Source organism: Perognathus longimembris, chromosome 1 (assembly GCF_023159225.1).
Source record: "Perognathus longimembris pacificus isolate PPM17 chromosome 1, ASM2315922v1, whole genome shotgun sequence".
Classification (NCBI taxonomy): Eukaryota; Metazoa; Chordata; class Mammalia; order Rodentia; family Heteromyidae; genus Perognathus; species Perognathus longimembris.
In genome coordinates, this window is record NC_063161.1 from 73,081,209 (window position 1) to 73,109,159 (window position 27,951).

The following is a 27,951-nucleotide window of genomic DNA, read 5'->3' on the forward strand; positions in this document are numbered from 1 at the left end:
CCAGTGCACATTTGACCCCCAGTTCCAGACCAGGGAGCAAAGTGTAGCCGCCCGCATGCCCACAGCACACAAGTCCAGGACACAGCCATGAGAAGCCTCCCCAGGCAGAACCCCAAAGGCGTCTTGAGGTCAGTTTGTAGCCTACGCCTTTAACGGGACTGAGTGGCCAAAGTCACCCCAGTGTGGTGGCCACCACTGTACACAGGGACCCTGTGGGGAGAAGCTGTGGCTTCTGAGAGACTTGTGTCCCTATCCCCCACACCCCTCCCGTGGCAGTGTGACGCCCTCCGGAGCTTGCTTTCTCATTTGTGAAACAGTGCTGCAGTTGTTAGCTCTTGTGGCTGGTGGCTTTGGAGGTTGAGCCCTGAGGATCTTGGTTTGAAGCCAGTCCAGACAGAAAAGTCTGTGAGACCCTTATCTTCAATGAACCACTAGAAAGTCAGAAGTGGAACTGTGGCTCAAGTGGTAGAGTACCAACATGGTGCAAAAAGAGTAAAAGGACTGTGCCCAGGCCCCGAGTTCAAGCCCCAGGACTGGCACACACACAACAAAATCTGTAGTGTATTAAGAACAGGCATTTAGAGAAACGGCACATTACCCTGCAGGTTTGTGTCTGATGTGCTGGTGGATGCAAGGAAGAGGTTAGTTTGGGGTGTCTGGGGGACTACAGGCCTTGGGCAGCGCGGCTGTGAGTAGGGGAGCCGCTGTCCTGCTTGGGGAGCTGGTGTGGCCTCTGCCATGCACTCATTGCCCTCCTCTGCTTTCAGACACGAGCTGCTCAACTCAACCCGGGAAGATCTGCAGCTGGACAAGCCTGCGTCAGGAGGTACGTGTCGGTGTGTGTGCACAGGGGCCTTCTGGAGCTGTCTGTGCGGGAGGATCTCCCCCTACCGGCTGCCCTGGCCATGGCCTATGCGCTCTCAGCATTACTCAGTCTGGTGCAGAACCTCAGCTTCTTCCTATCAACCCTTCCGGATGTGGAAAGTGCTGTTCTTTTGGGGTAGAAAACCTCTTAACTGACAGAATGCATCCACTAGTTCATTATCTGCCTCCAGCTCTAGTAGACAGTACATCCAGGACTTGACAGATTTTATTTATTTATTTAATTAGTTTATTTTTTTTTAGTCATGGGGCTGAAGTTGGGGCGTGGGCACTTTGGTCCCTGAGCTTTTTCACTCAAGGCTAGCATTCTACCACTTGGAGCCCTAGAGCCACTTTCAGTTTTCTGGTGTTTAATTAGACATAAGAGTCAAGGACTTTCCTGCTCAGGCTGGCTTTGAACCTCAATCCTCAGATCTTAGGTAGGATTACAGGCATGAGCCACCAGCACCCAGCCAAGACTTTTATTTTTGTGTTGGCCCTAGGTCCAGAACTCAGGACCTGAGTACTGTCCTTTAGCTTTTTCACTCAGGTTGGCGCACTACCCTTGAGCAACAGCTCCAATTCTGGTTTTTGCCGGTTACTTGGAGATAAAAGTCTCAGGAACTTTCCTGTCTTGGTTAGCTTCAAACTTCGTTCCTCAGATCTCAGCCTCTTGTGTTGGAGATAGCATTATGCTTTTTAGACCATGAAGCCTGGAGTAGCATAATGTGCTCATTCCATGCATTTGAAGGAAATACAGACATGTTTTGCTGTGGCATATTGGGGTGAGGCCATAACATGAAAGGTATACCCTTCAAATTTGGGGTGGAAGAAGTACCCCAAACCTATCCCCTGACTTTTCATTGCAGAACTGTTCTGCAGGCTGCCCTTGAGTAGACAGAGTTTATTTCCTGGCCTTACTTACTGTCGAGCCCAGTGTTGGTTGTCTGTAGAAAGTGCCTTGAGCTGTGAGGTGGACGCTCGCAGTGCGCGTGCACCTGGCGGTGCCGCTGGCGCCGCTGAGCAGAGCCTGTTGTCCCGCAGTCAAGGAGGAGTGGTACGCCAGGATCACCAAGCTGCGCAAGATGGTGGACCAGCTGTTCTGCAAGAAATTCGGTGAGCTCATCATAACTAACAGACCACAGGTGGTTCACATTCACTTGTTTTCTTTTCCTTTTCTTCTTTTTCTTGTAATTATAAAATGTGTTTTTGTTTCTTGGGTTTTTTTGTTTGTCTTATTTTGTTTCTTTTTTTAAAAATTTATTTGTTTATTAATTGAACACAAATTTTTTGACAAGGTATTGTGCAAAAAGGGTACAGTTACATAGTAGGGCAGTGTGTACATTTCTTGTGATATCTTATGTCCTGTTTTTCTATCTCTTCTCTAGGTCAGGTAGACATATATACTTTGTTTCTTGTGCCAGTCCTGGGATCTGAACTTAGGGCTTCTGTGCTGTCCCTGGGGCTTTTTTCTCTAAGCTAGAACTGTACAACTGACAACCACAGCTCCATTTCTGGCTTTTTAATGATTAATTGGAGATAAGAATCTCATAGATTTTCTTGCCTGGGTTGGCTTTGACCCATGATTCTGAGATCTCAGCCTCCTGAGTAGTTAGGAAGGACTACAGGGCCTAAGCTTCACAGTGAGGTGTGAAGGCAACCCAGGCTGACCAGACTCCTTTATGGAAAATGCCAGATCTCCTAGTGAACATGGTTGGGAGTGAGACGCAGCACACTCTGGAATCATTCCCCACTTCATTTCTATAACTGCTTTTCTTCCTCCTATAATGCTTGCTGCCTTTGCTACTCATGGAAAGCTTACTGGAATTAGGGTTATTTTTGTACTAAGCAGAATCTCTAGGCTTGTGATTTACTCCAAATATGAGGCCAGCCCTGGCCTTGTGCTGTCTCTCCTCCGGGCATGCCCCTTCTGAGAGCCAGGGTTCATGACGCACTGTTGCTGCCTTTGCCCTCACTCATGGCTGCTGAGGGGGAGGAGGAAGGTGACACACCTTCACTGTGGAAGGAAAATGGAACCATGAAGCAGGGAAATCCCTTGGCCCCATCACCGAGGCATTGGCGTGTGAGTGCACATTTGAGGTCACGCCTGCGCCTGTGTTCGTGCGGGTCCTGGGCAGCCTGGCCTGTGTCGCATTGAGTTTGGTGCATACAATGCTCATGTGTTGGCTCTGGTGCAACACTGGGACGGAACCACGTGTGATGCTGTCTTCTTTCTCAAACATGAACTCTGTGGACAACAGTTTCCTTTAGAAGTTGGGGCGTGATGGGGCCCCAGGATTACAGGGAGGGTAGCAGCAGAGTGCCACTGTGACATCCAGCCTGAGCTAGAGCAGGCAGTGTTTGCCCCTTGGTGGCCTGGTGGCCCCTGCGTGCTGTGCGACTCTCCTTTCATCCACAGCGGCCGTGTGTGTGTGTGGGTGTGTGTATGTGTGTGTGTGTTTTGACCCCTCCCCCCTTCATTATTCCCCCAGCGGAGGCCTTGGGCAGTGGCGAGGCCAAGGCAGTGCCCTACCAAAAATTTGAGGCCCATCCAAACGACCTGTATGTGGAGGGCCTCCCTGAAAACATCCCCTTCCGGAGTCCCTCCTGGTATGGGATCCCCCGGCTGGAGAAGATCATTCAAGTTGGCAACCGGATCAAGTTTGTGATTAAAAGGTAAGCCTTCTTTCCTGTGACATCCATGTCTCCTTGTTGTGGCCTTTGCTGTGGTCAGTGGTGTACCCTGTCATTGCCGATGCAGGCTTTTGGACTGGACGGGAACGCTGTGCAGGGGCCTGCCCTGCCCCACCAGGGCTGTCAGGTGGCATGGCATTTCTAGAGGCCACCCTTCCTCGTGTGTGCGGTGTGCTTTGTTTTCCTAGTGTGCCTGCGGGACCTGTGGCAGGCCACGTAGACTCACTCCTGTCACACGGATTTGCATTCCACCTAGGCTGCTGCTTTTTTCTTTTTCCCTTAGCTTTTTCACTCAAGGCTGGTGCTCTACCACTTGAATGCCACAGCTTGATTGCTGGCTGTTTCAGTAACTAATTGGAATTAAAAGCCTCACAGACTTTCCTGCCCAGATGGGCTTTGAACTTTGATCCTAGATAGCTAGGTTTACAGGTAGGAGCCATGGTGCTCAGCCTAGGCAGATTCTTGAAGCTTTTGCAGGGAGCCGGGGGATATAGGACCAGAACCCCATCTCAGCTCAGAGGCTCTTCAGAGAGAGGAAGGGGCCTGTGGGCTTAGAGGAAAAAGTGACAGGTTTCCATATGTCAGCATCAGTGTCATGTGATTCCCATGAAATCCTACCCGAAGTCCCCACACAGTCCACAGTCAGGGCCCATCACTGATCCACTCATATCTTCACAGGCCAGAACTTCTGACTCACAGCACAACTGAAGTCACTCAGCCAAGGACAAATACTCCAGGTACGGTGAAGGTACAGGCGGGCACTTTCCTCGGGGTGTGTGAGTAGCTTGTTTTGTCTATGTTTATATCCATGGAATCCCCCATCCCCACCCCTTAGTCCCGTGTGAGGCTCAGGACGGTCCTCCACAGGCGTGAGATCATGTGCACTTGGCAGACAGCTTCCCTTCACTTAACACACATGCACTGTGCAAGTCATCAAGTCTGCTGTGCTACATCCTCTGTCCTCTGCCCTCTGCTCTGTGGCCGGCCTGGTATTTCTACCCACAGTGGTGTGCAGATCCCTGTGGTGTGGGGCTCCTGGGTGCCTCCCATCTGCCATTGCAGCTTGTTGTTCACCCCGATGGGGAATGAGGAGCTGTGTGCGGGGCTTGGCTTGAGGCTGATCTCCCATCAGTCCCAGTACGCAGCAGCACCCATTCCTCCGCTTTTGCTCTCTAGTCAAAGAAGACTGGAATGTGAGAATTACCAAGCTTCGGAAGCAAGTGGAAGAGATCTTCAACTTGAAATTTGGTGCGTGAAAGCCAGCACTGTGTCTTCATTTCCAGACAAATAGAGGTCACGTCCTGAGTGTTGCAGCTCCACAGACCTTCTGTACAGACCGGGCTTTGGTCTATGTCTTTAGACTCAATCTTCCCGCTCTGTGTCCTAGTGGGGAGGAACGCAGGGGACGCGTCTCAGGTCAGCACTGGGACGTAGCTGGTGCTGCCAAGCATATTGGTTTGAACTTGGATTTGCTAGCCACAGTTTCCTGGAGTGCTTGCTGGCCTGAGGGTTATGGAGTGTGAGTGGGCTGAGTCTGCCCTGGGCACAGAAGTGAGGGATGCAGGGTTCTGGGAGGCCTTCTTCTCTTTCTTAATTAGTTGGTTTGCTCCCTTACTGATTTTGATTTGTTGAGGCAGGGTCTCGCCACTATGTAGCCCATGCTGGCCTCAGACTCATTCTCTTTTCAGTTTCCTTGCTAGGAATACAGACATGGCCCCACTCTGGCTTGTGCCCTTTACTTAAGTCACTGGTGTTGGTTGGCCTTTTTGGGTCCATGGTCAGGAGTCTTCAGTCCTCTGCTGCTGGCCACTGACCCAGCAAGCTCTGGTGGAGCTGCACTGGCTCCCCGGGGACAGCCAGCCCTGGTTCATCTGGCCAAGCAGAGTGTCACTGACCGCAGAGCCCTCACTCCGTGGTGGAGGTATCTCAGCCCCCGGCACAATCCTTAGGTGCCAGTTCTGCCAGCACACGGGCAGAGCACCAGTGCTGCATCCAGATGCCAGGTCGTGGGCAGCTTGCGTGTAAACTGCCACTGTTTCCTGGCAGCCCAGGCCCTTGGACTCACGGAGGCTGTGAAGGTGCCGTACCCCGTGTTTGAGTCCAATCCTGAGTTCCTATATGTGGAGGGCCTGCCAGAAGGGATCCCCTTCCGAAGCCCCACCTGGTTCGGGATCCCGCGCCTGGAGAGGATTGTCCGAGGGAGCAACAAAATCAAGTTTGTGGTGAAGAAGTAAGTGCTCTGCCCTGCAGAGTGCATGTCATGGCAGAGTGGGCGAGGCCTGTGTTCCCCCACGCCAGGCCGCCCCGACTACTGCCTCCCCCTCTGAGCCGCAGTGTGCCAGGAAAGGTGTGCATGCCACCTGGGGCGGGAATGCCGTGTGCCCTTAGAAGGGAAGGGATGGAACTGGCTCCATGTGCACTAGAAGGCAAGTTCTGGTGGTCTGCAGGGCCGGGCGGGCCCACCCTTTTACTGAGTGCTCTTGGGCTCCTTTCCTCCCAGGCCAGAGCTAGTTGTGTCCTACCTGCCTCCGGGAATGGCCACTAAGATAAACACTAAAGGTAAGTGCTGAAGCCCCTCCAGGTGCCAGCCCACCCCTGCTCAGCCTTCCTTTCCTCATCCCAGCCTCCACCTGTACGGCCTATGTGTGAGCCTCCTGTGTCCTCGCCTCTCAGTCATTTCATGGTGCGCAGCTCCCTTCTGTGTGTTCCTTCACATTCCATGGAGGATTTCCTGTGTGCAATCCTCCGTTCTGTTTCCACAGCTTTGACGCTCATGTGGAGGATTCCACTACCAGTTTAATTCTGCAGGTTTCTGTGAAAAGAGCCAAACTGTATGCATTTTACTCTGTGCTTTTGTACAGCATCCCCTTGTGAGTTGTGCGGTGAACGCGAGTAACGGTGTGCTTACCTTGTAGCATTGCAGTCCCCGAAAAGACCGCGCAGTCCTGGGAGTAATGCGAAGGTTCCTGAGATTGAGGTGACGGTGGAAGGTAGGCCTGTACTGCGCCGCCAGCTTCCAGGGTATAATGCTGGCCATACCGTCTCCACTTCTGGTAGAAAATGGAAAGTACGCGGGGCTTCATCTCAGTTGATGCTGGGCACAGCGATGCCCACCCGCCATCCTAGGAGTACTGAGGTCCAGGCTGGCCTGGGCTTAAATCCCAGAGCCTATACCAAAGACAAGTGAAAGAAAAGGCCTGGTGGCCTGGGTGGGAAAGCACAGCCTTTGGGCCCCAGGACCAGGTGATCTTTGTCCCCACTCTGGAGCCTCACTGAGAGACAGGCTTTACCCTATAGAGTAAGCAACAGCACAGATCACAGCCCAGTGCCAGTGTCTCACACCTGTAATCCTAGTTACTCAGGAGGATGAGCGCTAAAGATCTCAGTTCAAAGCCAGACCAGGTAGAAAATCAAATCTATGACTCTTATCTCCAAGTAACCACCAAAAAAAGCCAGAAATGGGGTATGGTTCAAGTGGTAGGGCACTAGCCTTAGGTAAACAATCCCAGGGACAGCACCTAGTCCCTAAGTTCAAGCCCCCAGGACTAGTACACACTTGCCAATGGCTCAGGTCTGTGGTCCACTCCGTGATGGAGCTGTGTAAGATGCCCAAGAAGCTTGTATACCTTCATGGCCAGGATCTGGGGCCAGAGCTGCTGTAGCATGGAGGGGATTGGCCTGTGCGAGTTTGGGAGGAAGCTCGTGTGGGAGGATGGCCTGGCAGTGAACTGTGAGCACAGGGAGTTCAGAATGCTAGCTGCAGCTGGGGGCATATGTGCAGAAATCCCTGCTATGAGTGACAGGTTCCACGAGAGCAGAGAGGGGCCTCGATCATCATGGAAGGCCCAGCCTCCCTTACAGCCCCCAGACACCAAGGAAGGCGGAGGCTTGGTTGACACTGGTCTGCAAGACTGGCTCTGTGCGGGAGTCCTGCAAGGAACTGATTGGTGGATACTTAGTGCTGATGTGGCCATTTCTACTGCAGTGTCAGGAATTTCACAAATAGGGCAGCTCAGAAATAGATGAATCCTACCTGACCTAGAGAAGGGAAAGAAAAACAGGGTGTAAGATATCACAAGAAATGTACACACTGCCCTACTATGTAACTGTACCCTTTTTGCACAACACCTTGTCAAAAAAATTGTGTTTAATTTATAAGTAAATTACAAAAAAAAAAAAAAAAAGAAAAAGAAATAGATGAATCCAGCCCTGTGCGGCTCATGCCTATAACCCCGGCTACTCAGGAGGCTGAGGTCTGGGGACCGTGGTTCAAAGCCAGCCCAGGCAGCAAAGTTCAGTGAAGCAGCAACTTGCTGCCAGTGGAAGTGGGTTTAGAGTTTTCATGAACATATACAAGTGAGAGCACAGGGCCCTAAGTATCAGCCTCAGTACCAACACCAGAGAAACTTGAACCAAAGATTCCATGAAATCCCTGGTGTACCTAGTGTAAGCTAAATCAGAACCTGCTCGGTGGCTCACCTCTGGGAATCTTTTCCTGCTGTATTTTTTTTTTTTTTTTGGCCAGTCCTGGGCCTTGGACTCAGGGCCTGAGCACTGTCCCTGGCTTCCTTTTGCTCAAGGCTATCACTCTGCCACTTGAGCCACAGCGCCCCTTCTGGCCGTTTTCTGTATATATGGTGCTGGGGAATTGAACCCAGGGCCTCATGTATCCGAGGCAAGCTCTCTTGCCACTAGGCCATATCCCCAGCCCCCCCTGCTGTATTTTTAAAGTGCTGGTTTCTTTGTCTGCCCTGGATGCTCTGGTGCAGGGGTGAGTTGAGGGATGTGGGAGGGCCTCTGCGTGGTGTGCATGCGCATTGTCCCTCAGCCCTGCCCCGCTGTGGAGTTGTAAATTGGCTTGGCCCATCCGTCCTGGGCCCCTGCAGCGCCCATAGAAGCCTCACCGTGTCCTCCAGTCTTCTGTCTGACTCTGAATCATAGACATGGAAGGCTTTTTTTTTTTGTTTGTTTTTTTGCTAGTCCTGGGTCTTGAACTCAGGGCCTGAGCACTGTCCCTGGCTTCTTTTGCTCAATGCTAGCACTCTACCACTTGAGCCACAGCGCCACTTTCTGCATTTTCTGTGTATGTGGTGCTGAGGAATTGAACCCAGGGCCTCATGCATGCTAGGTTAGCACTCTACCACTAAGCCACATTCCCAGCCCTGAGCAAGGATTTTCTAAGATGTGGCTAGTGCAGGTTCTGAGCCAGAGCCAGGGTTCCAGGTACACCTCTGTTGCTCTCCAACCTTAAGCTTCTGGTCCTCCTGCCCTGCCTGCCTGTGCTGGGACCCCAGCCCAGCATGTGCCGGGCAGTGAGACTGTGGAGAAGGCAAGAGGTGGAATGTGCGCTCTGTGTCAACTCAGCACTGACCACTGGTGTGGCTACCTCGTGGCCACCACAAGCCTAGCGGGCCCTTGTCAGACCTCAGATGATCCGCCAGTGCACTGCTAGCTGCCGGCAGCGGGCATTTCTGCAGGCCTCACATGGAGCAATGGCACTTTTGCTCTACTGACATGGGCCATGTTCCAGGAACTCGGAGGATCACTGCTGTGTTCTTCCAGTTTCCTAGCTTGCTGGTTTGTGTTTTTACTGATGGGTTCCTGCTGCCTTGCCCAGGCTGGCCTTGGCGCTCTCCTGCCTTTGGGGTTTCTTTTACCTCAGTCTCCGGAGTGGGGTGCCCTGTACCCTACTGTGCTTGCTCCTAGAAGGGCAGCCCAGCGGCTTTGGGTTAAGTGGGATGTGCCCATGTCCCTGGAGGGCGGCTGTGAGCCCCCTCCATCACTTGGGGACCACTGAGAAAGGGGCGGGGGTGCCGGGTGACCGTCGGTCAGGCCAGGTAAGGTACTGGTGCTGGGAGAGGGAAGCCAAGTGTGTGGGTGGAGGTCTATGGGGCTCCCAGGATGCTGTGTCTGTGGGTTTGGTGCCGGCCACACTTGGCCCACACTTGGTCTGTGGGTCTGGGAAGGCACACACAGCAGAACTGAACCTGTGGTGATGGTGACCACTCTTTGCTTTTCCTCAGGCCCCAATAACAACAGTCCTCAGACCTCCGCCGTGCGGACCCCGACCCAGACCAATGGCGCCAACGTTCCCTTCAAGCCCCGTGGCAGAGAATTCTCCTTTGGTAACAGCTTTTTTTGTTGTTGTTGGTTAGTCCTGGGGATTGAACTCAGGGCCTGAGCACAGTCCCTGGCTTCTTTTTGCTCAAGGCTAGCACTCTACCGCTTGAGCCACAGTGCCACTTCTGGCCTTTTCTGTGTATATGGTGCTGAGGAATCGAATCCAGGGCTTCATGCATGCTAGGCAAGCACTCTTCCACTAAGCCATATTCCCCTCCTGGTAACTGCTTTTGCATTCCCTCCTTTCCATCTCCCACTGCAAGGTCAGTGTTGTCAGTACATACCAGCTAGACGGTCCCATGGTCCAGCTGGCCTGTGGCCTCAGTCCCAACAACCCTGCCACTCCCTTCCTGTGTGGGGCTCCTCCAGGGGCCATGCATCCACCTGCTGGGCACGGTGGACGGGGAAGGGGCAGGGTCCTTCTGTGTGGCATGTGCCTTTAACTAGTATCCAACACCTGGGATCGCGGTCAGGCAGAGTCTAGTATGGGGTAGATGCATGCAAGCATTCCCGCTATTCCGTGTGCCCCTCACCTCCCTTCTCTCCCCATGCAGAGGCCTGGAACGCCAAAATTACTGACCTGAAGCAGAAAGTTGAAAATCTTTTCAATGAAAAATGCGGTATGTTTATTTTTTTAAAACATTACTGAGATACAAAGGCGTTTTTGGCAAATGAAGGCAACAGAGCAACATAGTTCACTTTTTTTTTTTTTTTTTGGCCAGTCCTGGGCCTTGGACTCAGGGCCTGAGCACTGTCCTGGCTTCTTCCCGCTCAAGGCTAGCACTCTGCCACTTGAGCCACAGCGCCGCTTCTGGCTGTTTTCTGTATATGTGGTGCTGGGGAATCGAACCTAGGGCCTCGTGTATCCGAGGCAGGCACTCTTGCCACTAGGCTATATCCCCAGCCCCATAGTTCACTTTTAAGCTGGGCTCTGTGGCACACGCCTGTAATCCTTGCTACTGAGGAGGCTGAGATCTGAGGATCTAAGTTCAAAGCCAGCCTAGGCAGGAAAGTCTATGAAACTCTCTTCTCCAAGGAACCACCAGAAAACAGAAGTGGAGCTATGGCTCAAAGTGATAGACTGCTAGCCTTGAGCAAAAGAGCTCAGGGACAGTGCCCAGGCCCCGAGTTCAAGCCCCACAGCTGACAAAAAAAGTTTATGTTTAAATGTGGAAGATTTTTCATGTGTCAAATTATGAAAGAATGTTTTCTCAAACTAAAGTGAGTCTGTTTTATGGTGCAGGAATTAAGGTGACCACAGAATTGAGGGTCACTTTCATATGGGGTGCTGAGCACTGTCTCTTCGCTCTGCAGGTGAGGCGCTTGGTCTGAAGCAGGCAGTGAAGGTCCCATTCGCGCTCTTCGAGTCTTTCCCAGAGGACTTCTACGTGGAGGGCCTGCCCGAGGGGGTGCCCTTCCGCAGGCCATCCACCTTCGGCATTCCCCGGCTGGAGAAGATCCTGCGCAACAAGGCCAAGATCAAGTTCATCATCAAGAAGTGAGGGGTGGGCGATGGGCTGGTCACATGAAACTGGCAGCCTCTAGCACATAGAGTTACTATGCTTGTATTGCAAAACCTTCATCAGTCATGGTTCAGCTAATGGGTCAAATTGTTTGATTTTTGTGCTGGTACTGGAGCTTGAACTCTGGCCTCATGCTCTTGATGCGTGCTGGCTCTACCACTTGAACCACAATTCTACTTCCAGCTTTTTGCCGGTTACTTGGAGAAGAGTCTCTCAGTTGTGTTTTTGCAGCTGGCTTCAAACTGAGAAAGTCTCAGTTCTCAGTCTCCTAGTCAGGATTACAGGCATGAACCACCAGTGTCTGGCAAGTGGTTTGGGTTTTTTTTGTTTTGTTTTTGTTAGACCTACGGCTTGAGTGTTTTTGTTTTGTTTGCTTGTTTTATTTTGTTTTTTTGTTTTTACCAGTCCTGGGGCTTGAACTCCAGGCCTGAGCACTGTCCCTGCCTTCTTCTTGCTCAAGGCTAGCACTCTATCACTTGAGCCACAGCGCCACTTCTGGCTTTCTCTGTTTATGTGGTGCTGAGGAATTGAACCCAGGGCTTCATGCGAGGCAAACACTCTACCAATAAGCCATATTCCTAGCCCCGTGGTTTGGTTTTATGAAGGCTTTTGACCTTCTCCTGTACTTGCCCAAGCACCTGGATTTGGTGGATTAATTAGGCTACTGGCTGATATCCATGGGGGTACTCCCATGCTGCTAAAAATTCACGTTCATGAAGTGCAGTCCTGGTTACTAAGTTCGTGTAAAGCATCCTTTTCAGTCCTTCAGCACACAAAACTAGCACCTTTACTACTTGAGGCCAGGCATGTGGCATGAGGCAGGGAAGCATGGGTAGGTGGGGCTGGGTGGCATTGGCCGTGGTCCTGGGTGTCTTCAGGTGTCTAGTGCCAGGTTAGTCCTCCACCCATAACTGAATGCTTGCAGTTAGGGTGGGGCCTCTTCTGCCTCAGGGCTTGAACTCGGTCCTTGTACTGGCATGAGTCTCCACAACAGGGCTGCCAGGGTCATTGAAAGTATTTACCCATTGAACCCACTGAGGAATTGAACTGCTGGCCAGCATGTGGTTCCCTCCCCTTGCAGGCCTGAGATGTTTGAGACAGCCATCAAGGAGAGCACGTCATCCAAGAGCCCACCCCGTGAGTGTCCTGGCCAACCCTGTCTATAGGTGTCCCCACCCACCCCGTCTGTGGGTGTCCCAGCCCACTCTGTCCATAGTTATCCCCATCTATGAGTGTCCCCATCCCTCTGGGTCCCACCCCACCCCATCTGTGGGTGTCCCACCTCTCGGCTGCCTTGCAGCCTACCCTGGCTACGTGGCTGGATGTGTATGCTGTTCTCTGAGCATCGGGAAAAACACAATAGTCTATGGGGAGGCCTAACATCTTCCTGGAATGAAAGCAAGCGTTCAGGACCACAGCCCTGAAAGAATGGGGCACGCTGTATCGCCCCAAGCGGCAGGCGCCACACCACACTGGGGCCTTCTGCAGGCAGTGCCCCACCCGTGCGCGTTGGGTCGCTCTGATGTGGTTTCTGTTTTCAGGGAAAATTAACTCCTCGCCCAGTGTGAACACTACTGCCTCCGGCGTGGAGGACCTGAACATCATCCAAGTGACCATTCCAGGTAGGCTGTTGCGGGGCCGGTCCCAGCTTTCCCCGAGCACCAGGCCCAGATGGGAGGCCGGCTCCCAGCCTGTGTCAGCTAGCCCCAGGGCTCTTGTACCTGCTTGTCACCTGGGGAAGGGTTTCCCAGGACGTGCGCTGTAGCATTCCCACTTGGCACCTGCTGCAGCAGCAAAGCCTGCTCCCCCAGGGCAGTGGGCGGCATGTAGGCTAACCGCTCCCGCCCGCCCCAGATGACGACAGCGAGCGGCTGTCCAAGGTGGAGAAGGCCCGGCAGCTGCGCGAGCAGGTCAATGACCTCTTCAGCCGCAAGTTTGGTGAGTCTCTGTGGCCCTTCCTTCAAGGAGCGGAGGTTGGGTTGGGACTAAGTGGATGTGCTGTAGCAGGTGGCAGTTGTGGTTGGTGTGCCGTTTGCAGTGGTGGTGGCAGCAATGGTGGTGGTTGGTGTGCTGTGGGCAGTGGCGGTGGGCAGTGGTCACGGTGCCGTGTCTCCTTTGTTCGGTGCCTCCCACAGGTGAAGCCATTGGCATGGGTTTCCCGGTGAAGGTGCCCTACAGGAAGATCACCATCAACCCTGGCTGTGTAGTGGTAGATGGCATGCCTCCCGGCGTGTCCTTCAAAGCTCCTAGCTACCTGGAGATCAGCTCCATGAGACGGATCTTAGACTCTGCCGAGTTCATCAAGTTCACAGTCATCAGGTGCGTTGTGTGAGGATGGGAGGTGCCATCCTGGCCGGTGGAGGGCTTGCGGTGCCCTGGCCAGTGCTCTGCATGGACACAGTCCATTTATTTTATTTTGTTTGCCCTTGGGCTTGAAGTCAAGGCCTGGACACTGTCCGTGAGCTCTTTTGCTCAAGGCTAGTGGTCTATCATTTAGAGCCACAGGTCGCGCGCGCGCACGTGTGTGCATGCGTGCGTGTGTGCGTGTGTTATGGTTAACTGGAGATGATAATCTCATTGACTTTCCTGCCTGGGCTGGTTTCAAACAAAGATCCCTAGATCTCAGCCTCCTGTGTTGCTAGCGTGACAGTCATGAGCCACCGTTTTCCAGGTTCCACTTGTTTTTTCCTCTCAGTGCTGGAGCTCTACCACTCAGGCCACAGCTCCACTTCCCCTCCTCAGTCTTTGGCGTGGCTGGGCCAGGCACACACCCAACCCAGCTTCCCAGCCCTGCCTACGCTACTGACAGCAGGGGCGGCAAATCATGGCCTCCGGACCAAATTTCAGGGTTTGCACATGCCCATTTGCATGTGCTCCCCTCAGAGGCCAGGCCCCAGGCCACCACAGGGCCTGAACCCCCACACGGGTCCTGTGTGCTCGGCCTGTGAGTGGCATGCTGAGTAGTAAGACCACGCAGCCTCCCCATCTCCTCCCAGCGCAGGGGCCTCAACTGCCGTGTCCCCACTGCAAACCCTGGCCTGGCACGTGGATGCCTTGGAGCTCCCTTCTGAAGGCCATCTTCCTGTTGGCTCTGTTGCCAGCCCCTTTCCCTGGGGCCCTCAGGCTCCTGCCCCCCAGCATCGTGCCATGTGTGGCTGGGTAGCCACTCTGTTCTGGCCGCGTTGTCTCTTGTGTCCACACCACAGTGTGGTTGGCAGACTCAGTGACGTGTCCAGTGGGCAGAACCCATCTTGCGGCGTGGGAGCACGTTTCTTCCACGCAGTGTGGGGCACGCCCGGGGCGTGGGGCATGGCGGGAGCATGAAGGTGGTACTCACATTGCATTTGTTTTCTCTTTAGGCCGTTCCCAGGACTGGTGATTAATAACCGTGAGTACTGCCCCTGCCAGGTCGGCAGCTCCTCGTGGGGTTTAGTGAGCTACCTCTGTCGTCACACTTAGGTCCCATTGTCCCCAGACAAGTGTGGCGGGGGCCACTGTGGGTGATGAGACACCATGGCATGGTCGGACGGGGGCTCGTCCTCACCTGCAGTCCCCATGCTGAGAGCCTAGGGCTATGGTTCCTGGGGTCCTTGCACAATTGTCAGTTAGCATATCCTGTGCTCACAGCTCTGCGTGTATGTGCGCAGCCTTGCCTTGCGCACACTGCTGCTGGCAGCACAGCCTGGCTGGGTCCCTTGTCCCGGGCGAATGTGCCCACATGCCTGTGCCATGGCACGCTGCCAGCTCACCCTGCTTTCCTTTCAGAGCTGGTGGATCAGAACGAGGCTGAGGGCCCTGCGACACAAGGTGAGAAAGCAGAGGTTACTGGGAGCCATATGCATCTGTGCATACAGGGCCTGGGCCACCTTGCTCCTGGGGTGACTTGTACCAACTCCAGCTGTGCGCCAGTGAGGGCCGCACAGGCTCACATGTCGCTGCACAGCTGGTGTTCTGACTCGCTGGTGAAGTGCCACAAAGGTCACGTGCCTGAGGACCAGGGGCGCTGGGGCCGCAGAAGGGAGGAGCTGGCTGCCCCCTTGCGGGCTGGGTGAGGGGAGTGGGCACCTTCCACCAGCTCCATTTGAGCAGGGCCTGCACACATAGCTCCATTTACTGACATGCGGCACCTCAGAAATGGAAGACTGCCAGGTGCTGGTGACTCGTGCTTGGAATCCTGTCTACTCAGGAGGCTGAGCTCTAAGGGTGAAGGTTCAAAGACTGCTCAGGCAGGAAAGTCCATGAGACTCTTATCTCCAACTAGCCACCAAAAAGGTGGAAAGAACACTGTGGCTCAAAGTGAGGGAGTGTTAGCCTTTAACAGAAGAGCTCAGGGCGAGCGCCCGGGCCCTGAGTTCAAGCCCTCGGACAAGGGAGAAGGAGGAGAGCATGTGTGGAGGTGCTGTTGAGTAATCTGGGCTGTGCTCCATATCCTCCAGAGTCAGCCGAGCAGAGCCAGTTGGAAGCTCCTGTGGCAGAAGGTAAGGTGGTGCATGACAAGCTGTGCCTGCCACTCAGGACAGGGCCCCTCGCTGGGTGTGGGCAATGTGCTCTGTGCTGTTGGCCGCCGCGCCCTGATTCCCGGTGTGGTTAATGGGGTCCCTCAAGGTGGGTCAGCTTCAAGCCCTGGGTGCCATGTTTGTTTTGTGAGGTAGTGGGGGTAGGGGTGTGGCCCCGTGCTGCGACACCCAGGCCACATTCGGAGCAGGGCTATGCCGTCGAGTGGCTCGTCCACGGCATGGCGTGGTCCTGCCCACCTGCTGCTCAGCGCCGTTCACGGGTGCCCTTTTGTTTGCCCTGGCAGACATGAAAGAGGCAGACGGAAGCTCCCAGATCAAGCAGGAGCCCGACCCCACGTGGTAGACGGCTCCTTCCAGGCCCGGTGAGCCACGGCGTGTCCCGTGCATTTCTGCACAGATCGTCCTTGGCCACTGCGGGTTTCGGGTGGGACGTGACACAGTGCTGACGGCTCTCCCCTGTGTCCTTGCAGCCGCGGCGTGGGAGCGGAGCGGCCGTGCCACGAGCTGTGTACAGTACTTGTATAACAGAATTCCTTCTATACAAACCTTCTTTTCTACTTTTAGATAGAAATGTCTACTTTTTCAGCCGTCTGTGGATCGCAGCACGGTGGCCAGCGGGGTGGTGGGGTGCTGTGCAGGTGCCGCGGGGTGCAGGCCTCCGCCCAGGCCCGGCGGCTCTTTAGTTTTTCTAAACCTTTCCAAGTGGACAGTCCACGTCCAAGTGTCGACTGACCTCTCCCGAGCCTGGCCCCATGGTCCATGTTTTTGTCATAGTTGAGAGTGGCGGGCGGCAGCGCCTTGGCCTCTCTGGGTTGGCTGTCCCGCCCCACCGCGCTGTGGCCGGGACGGCGCAGGGGTGCCGTGGAGCGCGTGTGCCCGCACAGCACGCGTGGCGTGGAGCTTGGCACCCGAATGCCCCTCCGCCTGTTGGTAGATTGCGTGGCTCACAGACGGCCGCTGCGCGAGGGGCATAGTTTCCTTAGCTTTATCACGAAGATACCCACGGAGATTATATCACATGGTAGCAGAAATAGGCATTTTCTGTGTTGCTTATATTTTACCTCAGATTGTAGATATAGGGTAACAAATAAAGTCCATCCATGCCTTTCACGCACGGCTCTTTTCTGATGTGTCTTCCTGGGTGTGTGGGGTACCTGGGCCTGGGTTGTGGGAGCACCCTGGGGTGGTGAGCGTGGTGCCCTGTCTTGAGAAAGCTGAGGGTAGGGGCATACCTGAAATGCCTGGCACAACCACACACAGAGCGAAGGTGGTTGTGGCAGTTTGGGGGTTTATTTGTCCGTCTCAGGCTTGCCCTGGGATGACAAGACAAGCTGGGGGTGGGGTGGGGACAGGAAGGGCCCCCACCTGTTCTGCTCCACATGGCTCGCAGTGTGGCGGCCCCATAGCCAGGCAGGCAGACCTGCTTGCCTGTTGGGGGTGGGAGCAGCTGGAGGATCCCCATTTGGAAGGTGTTGAGGTGTCAGGACCCTGCACTCCAGCTTTGCACACTGGAGGCCCGGCCTCGCGGTGCCCCCTAGGGTGTGGGCCATGCTGGGATGTGCGGTGCCCATGGGCCTGGCCCCACATCTGCAGTGTGGGGGTCCAGGGTGCTGCTCCCGAGGGTGCGCCGCATGCTGTGCTGAACTACCACCACCATCCCAGAAACCTAGAGATGCGCAGGAGCCAGAGCAGCCTCCTTCCCACAGGATCCCCAAACCCTGGACTGAGAAAGCGGGGTGTTTGTTTACTCTGGCCCCTGGGGGGCAGGGATGGGCATCAAGTGGGTGGCTGCTGGAAGTCTGCTGCCCAGAATGCGCCACACAGCCTGGAAGCGAGGTGCTGGCTGCCTGGATGCTGTGGGGAGGGGGCTCAGACCCTGGGGCACTGCCTCACCCTCACCAGCTTCCTCCCTCTGTGTGTGTACGCATGCCTGTGAAGGCTATACTCGCCCGCATCACGGGCTGGGTGTTCGTCCAGGATGATGCAGGCTGCAGCCCCCACTGGCCTCCGCTGGGGGACCGACCTGCCAGGACCCTGTCCCCACCACGTGCAGGCCCCACATGTGAACCCCGCCAGCCAGGAGACCCCCCCACCCTCAAGGAAGATAGGGTCCACTGCCGCTAGAGCCCCTGCTGTGAAGTCTGACTGAGGCAGGTGTGATGAGCAGCAGAAGCGCTGACCCCTCCTGGCCTGGCGGCTGCCCTGCCCCCACCCTGCCTGGCCCACAGCGGAGGGCGGGCCCCGCATGTCCACACCCACTGCAACCTGCTAAAGGAAGGGTCGCTGTGGGGCCTGGGCAGCACAGGGAGGAGGAGGCCGGCCTCCAAGCCAGGTGGCCCTGAGCTCTGCGACCCCACTGTCCCCAGGGCCTGGCAGGGTCACGTCACAAGTGACAGACCTAGGCACAACCAGGATGTATGACAGCCCGGCCCCAGAGTGCAGCACCCTGGCCACGTCAGGCCCCTGCTCATGCTGCTCCTGGCCACCGTGGGGATTTCCTGGCTAAGGAAATGACCGGCCTAGCCTGGGAAGTTAAGGCCTGGGGTGGAGGTGGTCTCTGGGGGCCCTGCCTCCCAGCTTGAGTGACAGCTTCTCCCTTTCCATGTCAGCCTCCACCCCAGCTGGGAGGCCAATGGATATAGAGCTGTGGTCCCGTCCTGCTCTGCCGGCCAGCAGCCACCGTGCCCCTTGTGCCTGTGTTCCCGCAGGTAACAAACACTTGCCAAGGCCTGGCCCAGCACGCTTCCCCTTCACACACCCCAGAGCTGCAGAACTGGGGGGGCTGGGACACAGCTGGCAGTTGTCTGTATGAGATAGGATTTTATACGATCTAATTAACTCTCCTGTGCACATTTTTACGTTTCACAGTAAAAGTTTTTCAATCTGTGCCAGATGCCAGTGGCTCACTCTTGTCCTCTCAGCCACTTGGGAGGCTGAGAGCTGAGGATCATGGTTTGAAGCCAGCCCCGGGCAGAAGACTCAGGAGACTCATCTCACTGGGCCTGGCCAGGCGGGGTGTGTTCAAGGCCTGGCTGCATTGTGCAAGGGGGAGAAGAAGGGAAGGAAGTGGGGCAGCCTGGGGGAGGAGGCGGCTGTGGTGTGGCAAGTCCCTGAGAGGCCCTATGTTCCTTCTGCAACCTGCCCAGGTGCTGAGAGCTGCTTCCCCGAGGAGTGGTATGGCGGCCGCCAGACAGCCCCGAAGCTGCCCTTAACTTCTTGCTTTTTCCTGTACAGCACGTGTCTGCACAAAGGCCAGCACCAAACCTACGCTCACTTTCGCCAAACAACCCCATTTAGCAGAGCATGGTGGCTTACGCCTGTAATCTCAGCTGCTCAGGAAGTTGAGATCTGAGGATCTTGGTTTGAAGCCAGCTGTGGCAGGAAAGTCCACAAGACTCTTAGCTCCAGTTAACCACTAAAAAGCTGGACATGTAACTATGGCCCGGTGGTAGTGCGCTAGCCTTGTGTAAGAAAATCTCAGGGATAACATCCAGGCCCTGAGTTCAAGCACCAGGAGGACTGGCACCCAAACCACCAAATGAGCAAAACAAAAACAACCCACAGAACCATTGTGGGGACAGTGCAGAAAAGCTTGGTCGCTTTCTACCAGACAGCCACAGCTTTGAGTGCGGGGTGCCGGTGGCTCTCCGCCCTCTCCACACTGTCCCCTGGGCATCCGGGTAGCACCAATGGCTGCGGTCACTGCCTGAGTCTCAGCCAGGTCCCTGTGGGCCCCTCAGGAACTGGGAGAGGCTGCCAGACACTGTGCGTCCTCCCTGCCCCCACTCTGCGCCCCAAAGCCGCTGCTCGAAACAAGGGGAAGGACTTCCTCTTTCCAGCACATATAAGGCCCGGCCCTGGTTGCCGGAGTGCTAGGCCACCGCTGCGGCCATGGGGGACACTGCCATTAGGCACATCGCCCTTCTGGGCTTCGAGAAACGTTTCGTCCCTAGCCAGCACTACGTGAGTATGGCCAGCTCCCCACCCCTCCCCACCCGCCGTGGCCGGGCACAGCCTGGGGCGCCCTTTTGGGCCCTGAGCCTTAGGGGCTCAGTCTATTGTTTGGAGTTCACAGAGGCCATCCTGGGGGAACCCAAGTCCTGTCCAGCCCCCCAATCCTCATCTGTCCCCACCCTGAGCTTAGGGCCTGCTTCTCCAGGGAGCCCGCTCTGACCAGCCCAGGCCCCCCCAGGGTCAGCTTGGACCCCACTGAGAGGAGAGTTGCATCCGGGACACAAGAACTTCATGCTCTGAATCCCTCTCCTTTTAATTCTGAAATAAGCACAGAATGAGGGCAAGTGCCAACAGTGTGAATATTTTTGTCCTTTCTCCCTTCCTCTTCCCTCCCTCCATGTGTCCTATCTGTCATGGAAGGTTTTGGAACTAGTGAAGAGTAGGTTGCTCTCCATACTGCATTGCTTTACATCTGTGTTCATGTGTGTGCGTGTGTGTGTGTGTGTGTGTGTGTGTTGGGCTTGAACTCGGCCTGGGCACTATCCCCAAGCTGCTTGTTGCTCAAGGCTAGCGCTCTACCACTTGAGCCACAGCTACTTTCAGCTTTTTGGTAGTTTAATGTAGATAAGGGACTTCGCTACGCGGGCTGGCTTTGAACTGTGATCCTTAGCCTCCTGAGTAGCTAGGATGACAGATGTGAGCCTCCATGCTCTTGTTCTTTTTTGTTTTGTTTTCCTTTTTGTGCCAGTACTGGAGTTGGAACTCAGGGCCTTGAGCTCTCACTTGGCTTCTGCTCAGGACTGGTGCCCTACCACTTGAGCCAAAGCTTCATTCCAGCTTTTTGACGATTCACTGGAGATCAGAGTCTCAGATTTGGCTGTCCAGGCTGGCTTCAAACCCCAATCCTCCAGATCTTCCCCCCCGGGTAGCTAGGATTACAGATGCGAACTGCCAGGGCCAGTCGCATGCCTGGATTTCCCCAATGCAAGCCCATTCTTACATAACCACCGTGCGTGGGTTACGCCAGGAAGTGAACACACACACAAACACTAGTCATGCGGGACGGTGTTCACCTCCTCAGCAACTCCATGCCTTGTGGTGGAGTTCATTGAGGTCAAGTGTCCACAGTCCTTAGCTTTCTCCAATATAGACTTACTTTTTTTTTTCTTTCTTCTTCCTTCCTTCCTTCCTTTCTTTCCTTCCTTCCTTCCTTCCTTCCTTCCTTCCTTCCTTCTTCCTTTCTTTCTTTCTTTCTTTCTTTCTTTCTTTCTTTCTTTCTTTCTTTCTCTTTTTCTTTCTTTTTTTCTTTTTTGCCAGTCTTGGGCTTGAACTCAGGGCCTGAGCACTGTCCCTGAGCCTCTCTGTGCTCAAGGCTAGCACTCTACCACTTGAGCCACAGCACCACTTCCAGCCTTTTCTGTGTATGTGGTGCTGAGGAATTGAACCCAGGGCTTCATGCATGCGAGGCAAGCACTCTACCACTAAGCCACCTTCCCAGCCTAAGGGCTCAAATCTTTATTCTCCTAATCTCTACTTTGGTGTGCAGCTGGAATTACAGGTGTGACCTGCTGCACTGCCTTCTTTTCTTGCTTTTGATGGGGGTTTTCTTACCCAGCCTAGGCTAGAGTTTGAGGGATGGAGCCCTTCTGAACAGAGTAGGCTGGTGACTTTGTAGGGTGGCTAACGTGGGTGCTGGCTGTGGGCCTGGCTGGCTTTCTGCTTACTCCTCCCCTGAAGATGCACACACCCAGACCATGGGCACGTGTCCAAGGCTGTGGGCAGCAATGTGGGCCCCGTGCCTGGCGCGCCTGACTTGGGTGATAAGAGCCAAATATGGGAGATGTTTTTTCTGGTGCTTGTACTGAGTCTGAGACTCAGGCCTCTGCGTTCTCCAAGGATTTTCTGCCCAGGGCTGACTTCAAACCTTGATCCTCTCGACTTCAGCTTCCTGAGGGACTGGGATTTCAAGGATCACCCCCCTGGCAAAGGCTCCCCCTCTTAGCACTACCACAGGGGCGACCCCCACCATGCGAGACCACATTGAACCCCACTCCATGTCCTGGTCCCCAGGGTGGAGGTGGCAGTCCTTTGGGTTTGAACTCAGAGGTTTACTTTGGCTAGACTCAGGCCACAGCACATTCCCAGCTTTCTGGGTTGGAAACATTTGGCATGAGGTCTCAGGCATATGCCTGATTTGCCAGGGTGGGGGGGTGGGGACAGGGGCTCTGAACTTTAATCCTCCTATTTATGTTTCATGACTGAGATCACAAGTATGAACGACCATGCCAGGTTTGCTGATTCACATGGAATCTTACCAACCAATGTTTTCCCATGGGCTGGCCCTGAACTGTGATCCTCCCAGTCTCCAGCTCCTGCACAGCTCGGATTACAGGAGTGTGCTACTATGCCTGACCCTGGAGCAGCAGCTTTTGCGTCCCTTTCAGTGGCCCAGGCTGCCCCATGGCCCCACCATGACCCCCTGGGGCTAGGGGGCGCTGGCGCCCGGGGTGTGTGCTGAGCAGGCCCCTCCCCCAGGTGTACATGTTTCTGGTGAAGTGGCAAGACCTGTCGGAGAAGGTGGTTTACCGGCGCTTCACCGAGATCTATGAGTTCCACGTAAGTGCTGGGGGGGGGGGGGGTCGCGGGAGTCAGGGCACGTCAGGTCTCACCATGCCACGCCTGTCCCACGGTACCCTTACCTCTGTCTCCTCTTTGCTTCTAGAAAACGCTCAAAGAAATGTTCCCTATCGAGGCTGGAGATATCAACCCTGAGAGCCGGGTGATCCCACACCTCCAGGGTGAGGGGCAGCCCTGCGGCGTCCCCATCCGTCCTGTGCCCCCGTCCCGTGTGCTGTGCCCCGTCCCGTGTCACATGTGTCTGCCCCATCCTCACCCCGTGGAGTTATGACTGAGTCACGCTGGCCCCAGCCCCCAGGTGGTTCGACGGCCAGCGGGCGGCGGAGAACCGTCAGGGCGCCCTTTCCGAATATCTCCACACACTCCTGGGACTGCCCACCAAGATCTCGCGCTGCCCACACCTGCTTAACTTCTTCAAGGTGCGCCCGGATGACCTGAAGCTGCCCACGGACAGCCAGTGAGTGGACGCCCTGCCTGCCACGCAGGGTGGGTTGGGTGAGAGCCAGAGCCCACACACAGCTTGGAGAAGGCCTGCAGACATGGTGGGGTGGGGGGGGGGGGAGAGGCACAACACGGCAGCTTCGCCCGGGCCATGGGGCTGGCTACACCCACCTGATGGGGCTCTGGTGCAGGGAATCTGGGGTACTCCCCCCCGGGAGGCCAGCAGCCTCCCAGAGGTCAGCTGTGTCCTGAATGAAACCCAGGCTGTCCAAGGGTGGCCCGTGGACAGAGGTGGCAAGCCCAGGTCCCCTCTCTGTGTGCTGGGCTCCAGGAAGACCCACCTGGCTGGTGTCCCTGTAATCCGTGGGGGGCCGGGGCCCTCTCTTCTTCCTCAGGCCCCGCCCTGCCTGGCCCAGGCACTGGCTTCCCTCCACAATGCTCACAGGACGCTCCTCTAGGCATCAGGCCCAGAGCCTCGGCTAGAAGCTGAGGGGCTAAATCAGGCTGTGTTCCCTTCTCAGAGCTAAAAAGCCGGAGACGTACCTGATGCCCAAAGACGGCAGGGGCAACATGGCAGGTAAGGCGCGGGGCCTGGCAGCAGGCGTGTACGGGGCGCCTGTGGGCGGCCCGTGGTTGCCATGGACAGCTTGGGGCTCTGGGTCACTGGGCAGGTGGCAGCGTGTCTTGGTAGCTACAAAACCCAGCACAGACCCCTCCCAGGGCCCTGCGGTACACGGACCCTGAAGGGGTTGCGGGAGTCAAGGTGGCCTTTAGAGGTGGAGCAGGGCAAGGCAGTTCATCCATCCATCTATCCATCCATTCATTCTGTTGCTGGGATGCAGGCCAGGGCTCTGTGTTCAACCACTGAGCTACATCTCCAGTCCATTTCTAATACTTTTCCTTTTCCTTAATTCTTTTTGGTGTTTTGAGACAAACATTTGATATGTAGGTCTTAAACACTCGGTCCTCCTGCCTCAGGCCCCTGGGTGCTGGGATTACAGGAGTGCCCCCCACTCCCCACCTCTCAGGTTCCAATCTTTTTTTTTTTTTTTTTTGCCACTTCTGGGGCTTGAACTCAGGACTTGTCCCTGACTTTCTTTGGCTCAAGGCTAGCACTCTACCACTTGAGCCACAGCACCACTTCTGGCCTTTTCTATATATGTGGTGCTGAGGAATCGAACCCAAGGCTTCATGTATATGAGGCAAGCACTCTACCACTAGGTCATATTCCCAGCCCCTCAGGTTCCAATCTTGATGGCAAAGGAGCTGTTCATACTACGTGGTAGTGTTTACTGAGCACTTAGTGTGCCAGGCATGGTTTAAGATGCATTAACTTCATGGGTGTGGGGCGCACACCTTGACTCTAGGCTTGGGAGGTGGACGCAGGAAGATCCTCTGCCAAAACATCCCCAGGCAAAAGTATGAGACCCTATCTGCAAAACAAATGGAAAACAAAGAGGGCTGGGGGTATGGTTCAAGTGGTCAAGCAGAAGACCTGTGTTCAAGTCCCAATAATTCATACATGCACACAAGGGCATGCACGTGTGTGTGTGTGTACACACATACACACACACTCACACATATACATGCTCTGATCCTTTGCTAACTTCCTGGGCCCAGGACAGGTCCCCTCATGGGAAGACAGTGGGCACTTAATAAATGCCCACCCTAGCTGGGTGCTGGTAGTTCACTCCTGTAATCCTAGCTACTCAGAAGAGCCCAGGTAGGAAAGTCTATGAGACTTTCATCTCCGATCAACCACCAGAAAACCGAAAATAGAACTGTGGCTCTAAGTGGGAGAGCACCAGCTGTGACAGTGCTCAGATCCTGAGTTCAAGCCTCACAACTGACAAAAATAAATAAATAATAAATGCCCAGTGCTGGGAATGTGGCTTAGTGGTAGAGTGGTCGCCCAGCATGCATGAGGCCCTGGGTTCCATTCCTTAGCACCACATACACAGAAAAAGCCTGAAGTGGTGCTGTGGCTCAAGTGGTAGAGTGCTAACCTTGAGGAAAAAGCTGAGAGACAGTGCTCAGGCCCTGAGTTCAAGCCCCAGGACTGGCAAAAATAAAAAATAGATGCCCACCCTGGGGGGGGGGGGTAGACATCCCAGTGCCTGCTCAGCCCGTGCCCGTGTCCCCTGCAGACATCACGGGGCCCCTCATCCTGCAGACCTACCGCGCCATCGCCACCTACGAGAAGAGCTCACCCTCTGAGATGGCGGTGGCCACGGGCGACGTCGTGGACGTGGTGGAGAAGAGTGAGAGTGGTCAGTTCCCCACCCACCCTACCTCCCCGCGGGGTCCCCCAGCCTCGAGGCCCTGCAGAGGCTCTGGTGTGGACACAGTGGGGGCCGGGGCACAGCCCTGTCCCGAGCTCACATGTGACTGGGCAGGCTTGCGCCTCTCGTGTCCGTGTGCTCTGCCGTGGACACTGGGGGGCCCAGGGCGTTGACGCACGTCCCCACGGCCCTGGTGCAGGCTGGTGGTTTTGCCAGACAAAGGCGAAGCGTGGCTGGGTCCCAGCATCCTTCCTGGAACCTCTGGACAGCCCAGATGAGGCAGAGGACCCCGAGCCCAACTATGCAGGTGCTGTTCCCCCGAGCCCATGGGGGTAAGGGGCAGAGGGCGGGGGACGGGAGGAGCCCGGTGGCTCTGGGGCTGCTCGGCGGTGGGGGCTACTGGCCTCAGTCACACTTGGTCAGTGTGGAGAGGCCCATGCCATCCATGGTGCGTTGCCCACAGACGCCTCACCTGTGGGGCTTGGCCAGGCTGCTGTAACCCTGGGGTTCTCCTGCTCTGGTGGGTAAGGGCCAGGAGCTTACCTGGGCCCCGTGTGCCCCAGGAGCACAGGCAGGAGCCAGAAGGGGCTGATGGGGGCAGCCAGACTAGATCGAGGCCCAGAGGGGAGAGTAGGGTGCAAGCCTTGACATGTGCATCTCCATCTTGGACTACAGGAGAGCCCTACGTGGTTATCAAAGGCTACACTGCCGTGGAGGATGACGAAGTGTCCCTGTTTGAGGGGGATGCCATCGAGGTCATTCACAAGCTTCTGGATGGCTGGTGGGTTGTCAGGTAGGCTGGCCTCTGCCCCGTACCCTGCACCCTGCTGGGGCTGTGGATTAACTTGATGCGACTCTGGGAGAGCCACGTAGTTTCCATGTTGTTGGCAGGTGAGGGATGAGCCACCCTGCCTGGCTTTGGGGTTCAGAATTCTGTCCAATGGAGCCTTTCTCCCTCTGTGACACAGCACCCTTCCCAGCCCATCCTCCTCCATTTTTGTTTTTATTTTTGTTGTTCATGGGGCTTGAACTCAAGGCCTGAGTGCTGTCCCTGAGTTTTTCTGTTCAAGTCTAGCACTCTACTGCTTTGAGTCACAGCTGGTGTCTAATTGGAGATAAGAATGCCATGGACTTTCCTGCTTGTGCTGGGCTTCCTGAGTAGCTGAGATTACAGGTGTGAGTCACTGGGCCTTGCCCCAGCCATTGGTTGAGATGGTCTCATGAACCTGCCTTTTCTCCCAAGCTAGCCTCAACCTGGGACCACCCCATCCCCCAACCCCGATGTCCATTTCCCAAGTAGCTGGGACCACAGGCATGAGTCACCCACCAGGACTGGCTTCAAAGATGGATGCAAAAATCTTTAGCACATGGTGTCGGGAGCTGAATGAAAACCTCTCAGCATAGAAAATCCTCTTCCCCTACCTCCCGAATAGACAAAGGCTTGCGTATGTATGGACCACAGGTTCCACCAAGGATAAACTCGAAAACCAAGTGTTAGGGAAAAAAAGCCGAGAAGGCGGTTTTCTTAGGACGCTGCAGGTGTCACAAACGTGTGTGTGATGCTCTCCCGGCCGGGCTTGGAAAGGAGAGCTAGAGGCTGGGACGGCTCGGTCTGGCAGTGGGGATAAACCCTCGGGTCCCCACTTCTGAGGCCCTGGGGCCTCCGGTGCCCCGTTGCAGGAAGGAGGATGCCACTGGCTACTTCCCGTCCATGTACCTGCAGAAGGCGGGGCAGGACCCGGCGCAGGGCCCGCGTCCGGGCAGGGGCAGAGGCGCCCCGCCTCGCAGGTGGGCAAGGGTCCCTTCCGGCCTGGCTATGGGTGACCATGGGGGGGGGGGGGAGGTGGTGATGGGACCTGCGCCCTTGGGTGGGGCGGGCATGTAGAGGGAGGGAAACCGGCAGGGTCCGCGCCCTGCCCGTGCCTCATCTTCCAGGGCCCACTTGGGGCCCCCGAGTGCCCACGGGAACTGCAGGGGCCCGGGCGCTGGACTCTGACCTCGTGTCCATCCCGCCTGGCCAGGTCCACCATTCGCAACGCGCAAAGCATCCACCAGCGGTCGCGGAAGCGCCTCAGCCAGGAGACCTACCGCCGCAACAGCGTCCGTTTCCTGCAGCAGCGCCGCCGCCCCATGCCCAGCACTAGGGGAACACTAAATGCCCTAAGCACGCAGCGTAAGCTCACGCAGGCGCAGCCTGCACAGGGGGTGGGGCCAGAGTCAGACCAGAGGGCACTGATAGGGGCCTGGGAAATGGGGCGGAGCCAGGGGGGCAGGACCGCAGGGCGCTGATAGGCTGGGGCCTGGACAATAGGGCGGAGCCAGGAGCAGAACCGGAGGGCGCTGATAGGCTGGGGCTGAGCGATGGGGCGTAGCCAGGCAGCTTTGTGGGTGGGGTCATGGCTGGGAGGCGGGGCCCGGAGGGCGGATCCCTGAACCTATGTCTGTGCACCCCAGAGGCCGCCCCTCAGATGCCGCTGCATGCGAAGCCACAGCCCGCAGTCCCCCCAAGGCCCAGCGCCGATCTCATTCTGTACCGCTGCAGTGAGAGCACCAAGCGCAAACTGGCGCCCGCCGTCTGAGCTCCCGGCCGCCCGAAGCCACCCACCCATGTACATACATATATAGCCTGCTTATGGATTCCTGGCACACCGGGTCTCTCTCCCCCCCTCAATAAACACTGTTTGGAATGGATGGGCCATGGTCTCCCCTAGGGATGCTTCCGGAACGAGGAGGGTGGACTTGGCTGATGGGGGTGGGCACAGCCCCTGTTCCCGGGCAGAATCACTGGCCTGAGCCCTGACATCGTGGGGGCCGCCTGTCCTCAGGACCAGGGCAGTGGTCCATAGAAAGCGTGGAACCATGTGGCTGGGGTGGACTGAACGCCTGCAGCTTGGGGGCGGAGGGTCCTCTGGTCTCATGGAC

General features: G+C 55.9%; 2 protein-coding genes across 7 annotated transcripts in view; both read left to right on the top strand.

The window, feature by feature from the left end:
• Gtf2i (general transcription factor IIi) overlaps window positions 1-27,951 on the top strand; it is a 78,963-nt gene that overhangs the window by 43,278 nt on the left and 7,734 nt on the right. For 4 of the 6 annotated variants that reach the window (XM_048369495.1, XM_048369452.1, XM_048369477.1 and 1 more), the window contains 19 exons: window positions 768-826; window positions 1,906-1,977; window positions 3,354-3,537; window positions 4,234-4,292; window positions 4,732-4,803; window positions 5,602-5,785; window positions 6,056-6,114; window positions 6,471-6,545; window positions 9,579-9,680; window positions 10,230-10,295; window positions 10,990-11,173; window positions 12,280-12,335; window positions 12,740-12,820; window positions 13,053-13,136; window positions 13,334-13,517; window positions 14,558-14,586; window positions 14,964-15,005; window positions 15,635-15,676; window positions 16,000-16,825. In XM_048369495.1, coding sequence (XP_048225452.1) covers window positions 768-826; window positions 1,906-1,977; window positions 3,354-3,537; window positions 4,234-4,292; window positions 4,732-4,803; window positions 5,602-5,785; window positions 6,056-6,114; window positions 6,471-6,545; window positions 9,579-9,680; window positions 10,230-10,295; window positions 10,990-11,173; window positions 12,280-12,335; window positions 12,740-12,820; window positions 13,053-13,136; window positions 13,334-13,517; window positions 14,558-14,586; window positions 14,964-15,005; window positions 15,635-15,676; window positions 16,000-16,058 — 1,693 coding nt within the window. In that variant the 3' untranslated portion in view covers window positions 16,059-16,825. Of the gene's footprint in view, window positions 1-767; window positions 827-1,905; window positions 1,978-3,353; window positions 3,538-4,233; window positions 4,293-4,731; window positions 4,804-5,601; window positions 5,786-6,055; window positions 6,115-6,470; window positions 6,546-9,578; window positions 9,681-10,229; window positions 10,296-10,989; window positions 11,174-12,279; window positions 12,336-12,739; window positions 12,821-13,052; window positions 13,137-13,333; window positions 13,518-14,557; window positions 14,587-14,963; window positions 15,006-15,634; window positions 15,677-15,999; window positions 16,826-27,951 lie in introns of those variants that run through there. The other 2 variants (XM_048369462.1, XM_048369468.1) reach the window with 2 other exon arrangements.
• On the top strand, window positions 19,561-27,714 carry Ncf1 (neutrophil cytosolic factor 1). Its single transcript, XM_048369518.1, has 11 exons — window positions 19,561-19,678; window positions 22,205-22,285; window positions 22,392-22,467; window positions 22,598-22,763; window positions 23,269-23,324; window positions 24,895-25,017; window positions 25,229-25,336; window positions 25,705-25,822; window positions 26,710-26,817; window positions 27,051-27,202; window positions 27,484-27,714. Exons 1-11 carry the CDS (start codon window positions 19,607-19,609, stop codon window positions 27,606-27,608), a joined length of 1,185 nt encoding a protein of 394 aa, XP_048225475.1. The 5' UTR covers window positions 19,561-19,606; the 3' UTR covers window positions 27,609-27,714.

Excerpts from the sequence above, each read along its gene's own strand:
- Ncf1 (XM_048369518.1), top strand. The coding sequence starts at position 19,607 with ATGGGGGACACTGCCATTAGGCACATCGCCCTTCTGGGCTTCGAGAAA. Across the intron at positions 22,286-22,391 it reads CCGAGATCTATGAGTTCCAC|AAAACGCTCAAAGAAATGTT; the intron begins GTAAGTGCTGGG and ends CTTTGCTTCTAG. Across the intron at positions 26,818-27,050 it reads AGAGGCGCCCCGCCTCGCAG|GTCCACCATTCGCAACGCGC; the intron begins GTGGGCAAGGGT and ends CCGCCTGGCCAG.